At 40.8% G+C, this 3,319-nt stretch overlaps 1 protein-coding gene across 1 annotated transcript; it reads right to left on the bottom strand.

Annotated features, from left to right (window-relative positions):
• Positions 1 to 258: 258 nt before the first annotated feature.
• On the bottom strand, positions 259 to 2,451 carry LOC120562949 (nuclear factor 7, brain-like). The gene is made up of 2 exons (XM_039806909.1): positions 2,219 to 2,451; positions 259 to 1,032 (listed from the first exon to the last, which is right to left on the bottom strand). The coding sequence occupies exons 1-2, from the start codon at positions 2,379 to 2,381 to the stop codon at positions 503 to 505; spliced, it is 693 nt and encodes a 230-aa protein (XP_039662843.1). The 5' UTR covers positions 2,382 to 2,451; the 3' UTR covers positions 259 to 502.
• Between the last annotated feature and the right edge of the window lie 868 nt (positions 2,452 to 3,319).

Below are 3,319 nucleotides of genomic sequence, written 5' to 3' on the forward strand. Positions count from 1 at the left end.
TTTCCAATAATTCCTACACCACTTGAATGCAACAAAAACACTGTAGAGCGCAATGTTAATGCACAAATAATTTGTGTATCCGCCCCGTGATTCAGATCAAAATGTAATGGGTTTTTCTCAGTCCATGCTACACTCTTCCACCAAGTTATATAAAAATTGGGCCAATTGTTATTCTGTAATTCTGATGACATACAAACAAACAAAAGACCAATCAAAAAATGAAAGGCTGGCTGATTTTTTGAGAAAGTTTCTACTATTTGCTGTTAATAAATCTTTTGACTCTAACTATAAAAAACTTGTTTTTGGGCCCCTGGTTAGCTGGTTAGCGGGCGCCCATATATAGAGGTTCTCTCGTCAAAGGCAGCGGCTGCAGGTTTGACTCCGACCTGCGGCCCTTTGCTGCGTGTCTTTCCCCCCTCTCTCTCCTTTCATGTCTTCAGCTGTCCTGTCAAATAAAGGTCTAAAAATGCCCCAAAAATTATCTTAAAAAAAAGTTGTTGCTTTATCCCATAATGAAATGATAATCATCATAATCATCATCATCATCACCATCCTCATTACCATCATAATCCTCATAACCTTCATAACCACCATCATCATCATTATCCACATAATCCTTATAAGCTTCATAGTCATTCATCTGTTCTACAGTCACACAGACCTTCTGTGGTAAAACAAACACCATCCCCTTAATGTCAATCAATGGAAACAGCTTCTCAGTGAAAGTGTGTGTGAAGGTGTGTATGTGTGTGTTAGTACAAAGATCATAGAACGACAGCTTTCCTCCGTCCCAGTCCAGAGTCACTCGGATCCTCCGGGGCGGCGTGTCCGGCTCGAGATCGGTGTCTGGATCTGGTAGTGACCGTGCTGCGTATTCAACTTCTCCGAACACTATGCTCCATATTCCAGACTGCATGTCTCTCTTCCTCTGGACAGACTGTGCTAACACACCCAGTTCCCAGTGTGTACTTTCTCCAACCTCGACATCCCAGCTGTGAGTCCCTGAGTCAAAGCCCTCAGAGCCCAGGACACCTATAGATAGAGATAGAGATACTTAATTTATCCCGAAGGAAATTAAGGTGTCCAATAGCTTTTACACAACATATATACACATATGCACACAGACATATGACATTTGACATCCAGGCACACATACTACAAAAATACAATTCAAACAGTGTGCCCTTATAGTAAAGTTTGGTTGTAGCATGTTTAAAATGGGCGGTGTGGAAAAAATGCAGAAAGGTGCAATGGTATCATAGTGCAAGATAGTGTCAGTGCAAATTCTATATCTATATATATATATATATATAGAGTACAAGCCAAAAATTTGGACACACCTTCTCATTCAATGCGTTTCCTTTTTATTTTCATGACTATTTACATTGTAGATTCTCACTGAAGGCATCAAAACTATGAATGAACACATATGGAATTATGTACTTAAAAAAAAAGTGTGAAATAACTGAAAACATGTCTTAAATTTTAGATTCTTCAAAGTAGCCACCCTTTGCTTTTTTATTAATAAGGGAAAACATTCCACTAATTAACCCTGACAAAGCACACCTGTGAAGGTAAAACCATTTCAGGTGACTACCTCATGAAGCTCATTGAGAGAACACCAAGGGTTTGCAGCACTATCAAAAAAAGCAAAGGGTGGCTACTTTGAGGAGTCTAAAATATAATACATGTTTTCAGTTATTTCACACTTTTGTTAAGTACATAATTCCATATGTTCATTCATAGTTTTGATGCTTCATTGATAATCTACAATGTAAATAGTCAGGAAAATAAAGAAACACATTGAATAAGAAAGTGTGTCAAAACTTTTCGCCTGTATACTATATATATATATATATATATATATATATATATATATATATATATATATATATATATATATATATAAAATAGAATAATCATTACTTAAATATACATAGACACTAGTAAAGACTTGATGAAAAGTTTACGTTAAAGTTGAAAACTGTCCATACAGACAAAAAGAAAGCGCGTTGGAGAATTGGCCATACAGGCAAGCTAGCAAAATGGGCAGATGGCTAATATAGCCAGTAAGGGAGTCAAACAGTGCCAATCAGTCCATTCCAGGATATTTTGCCGTATGAAGGCACCCAGATGAAGATGAAGGCATGGTACAAAGGGCAGACTTAAACACTTAAGTCAATCCCACTCCTCCCCTTATATGTAGAATAATAATTACCTATGTAGTCACGATCCAACCTCTCGGGATTACCAGGAAGTTGTAGTTGCTCTCCCCATCTCTTTTGTTCTCTCACACTGGTCAGTTCATCAGACAGGATGAAGTCTGCATAAGCAGTATTTGGGTCCAGGATCACAGGCTTGTAGGAGACCTCGTCCTTCATCTTGTTCCAGATGTTGAAGCTCAGGTTGCCCAGGTGTTTGGCCTCGTCTATCAGAGCTCCTGAGAGCAGCTGTGGATCATCCAGCAGGGGCGCTGCTGGACTCTTTCTACTGCAGCCTTGTAGTTGATCAGGAATGAGACGTCTTCAGCTCTCAGCTGCTCCTCTGTGGCTCGGACTGTGTCTGAAAGAGCTGCCATCTCTCTACTCAGAGCCTCCATCTTCTCCTTCATACTCAGACTCTTCTGCTCCTCTTCCTCCGTCAGTGCAGCCATTCTGGCCTCCTCTTCATTTTCTAGAAACTGGTGAAGCTTCTTAAACTGATCCTTAATCTCTGTCTCTGTGCGTCGGGCCTGGACCTTTATATGTTTTGCTGTTTTATCACACTCCACTTTTACTTGTTCAAAAACCTCTAGCTTCTCCTTTACGGGCTCCAGAGTTTTCTGAAGTTCCTTCTTGTGTTGTTGTGCAGCTTCTTCGATGGGTCTGAATCTGTGGTTGGTGTGTGTTTCTGAATCTCTGCAGACGAGACACACCGGCTGCTGATGGTCCAGACAGAAGAGTTTGAGTTTCTCAGAGTGCAGACTGCAGAGAGCCTCTGAAGATCTCTGATCTCTCTCCTGTATGAAGGCCTCACACAGGTTCTTCAGCATCTGGTTAACATGTGGTTTGGACAAGGATCTTTTCCTACAAACTGGACACTCCTGTGTCTGTTTCTCTCTCCGCCAGCTCTGTAGACAGTCTTTACAGAAGCTGTGGCTACAGACCAGAACAACAGGATCTCTGAAGACTTCATGACAGACCGGACAGCAGAGATCCTCCTCTGATCTGGAAGCCATTTAGTCTCTGAGGGAAGCGGGAAACACAGCAGACAGACAGCTCAGCCACTTCAACTTTTCCCTGAAAGTTACTTTCACTTTGAGTCTTTGTTCTTATAAAAC

This window comes from Perca fluviatilis, chromosome 7, assembly GCF_010015445.1.
Source record: "Perca fluviatilis chromosome 7, GENO_Pfluv_1.0, whole genome shotgun sequence".
NCBI lineage: Eukaryota > Metazoa > Chordata > Actinopteri > Perciformes > Percidae > Perca > Perca fluviatilis.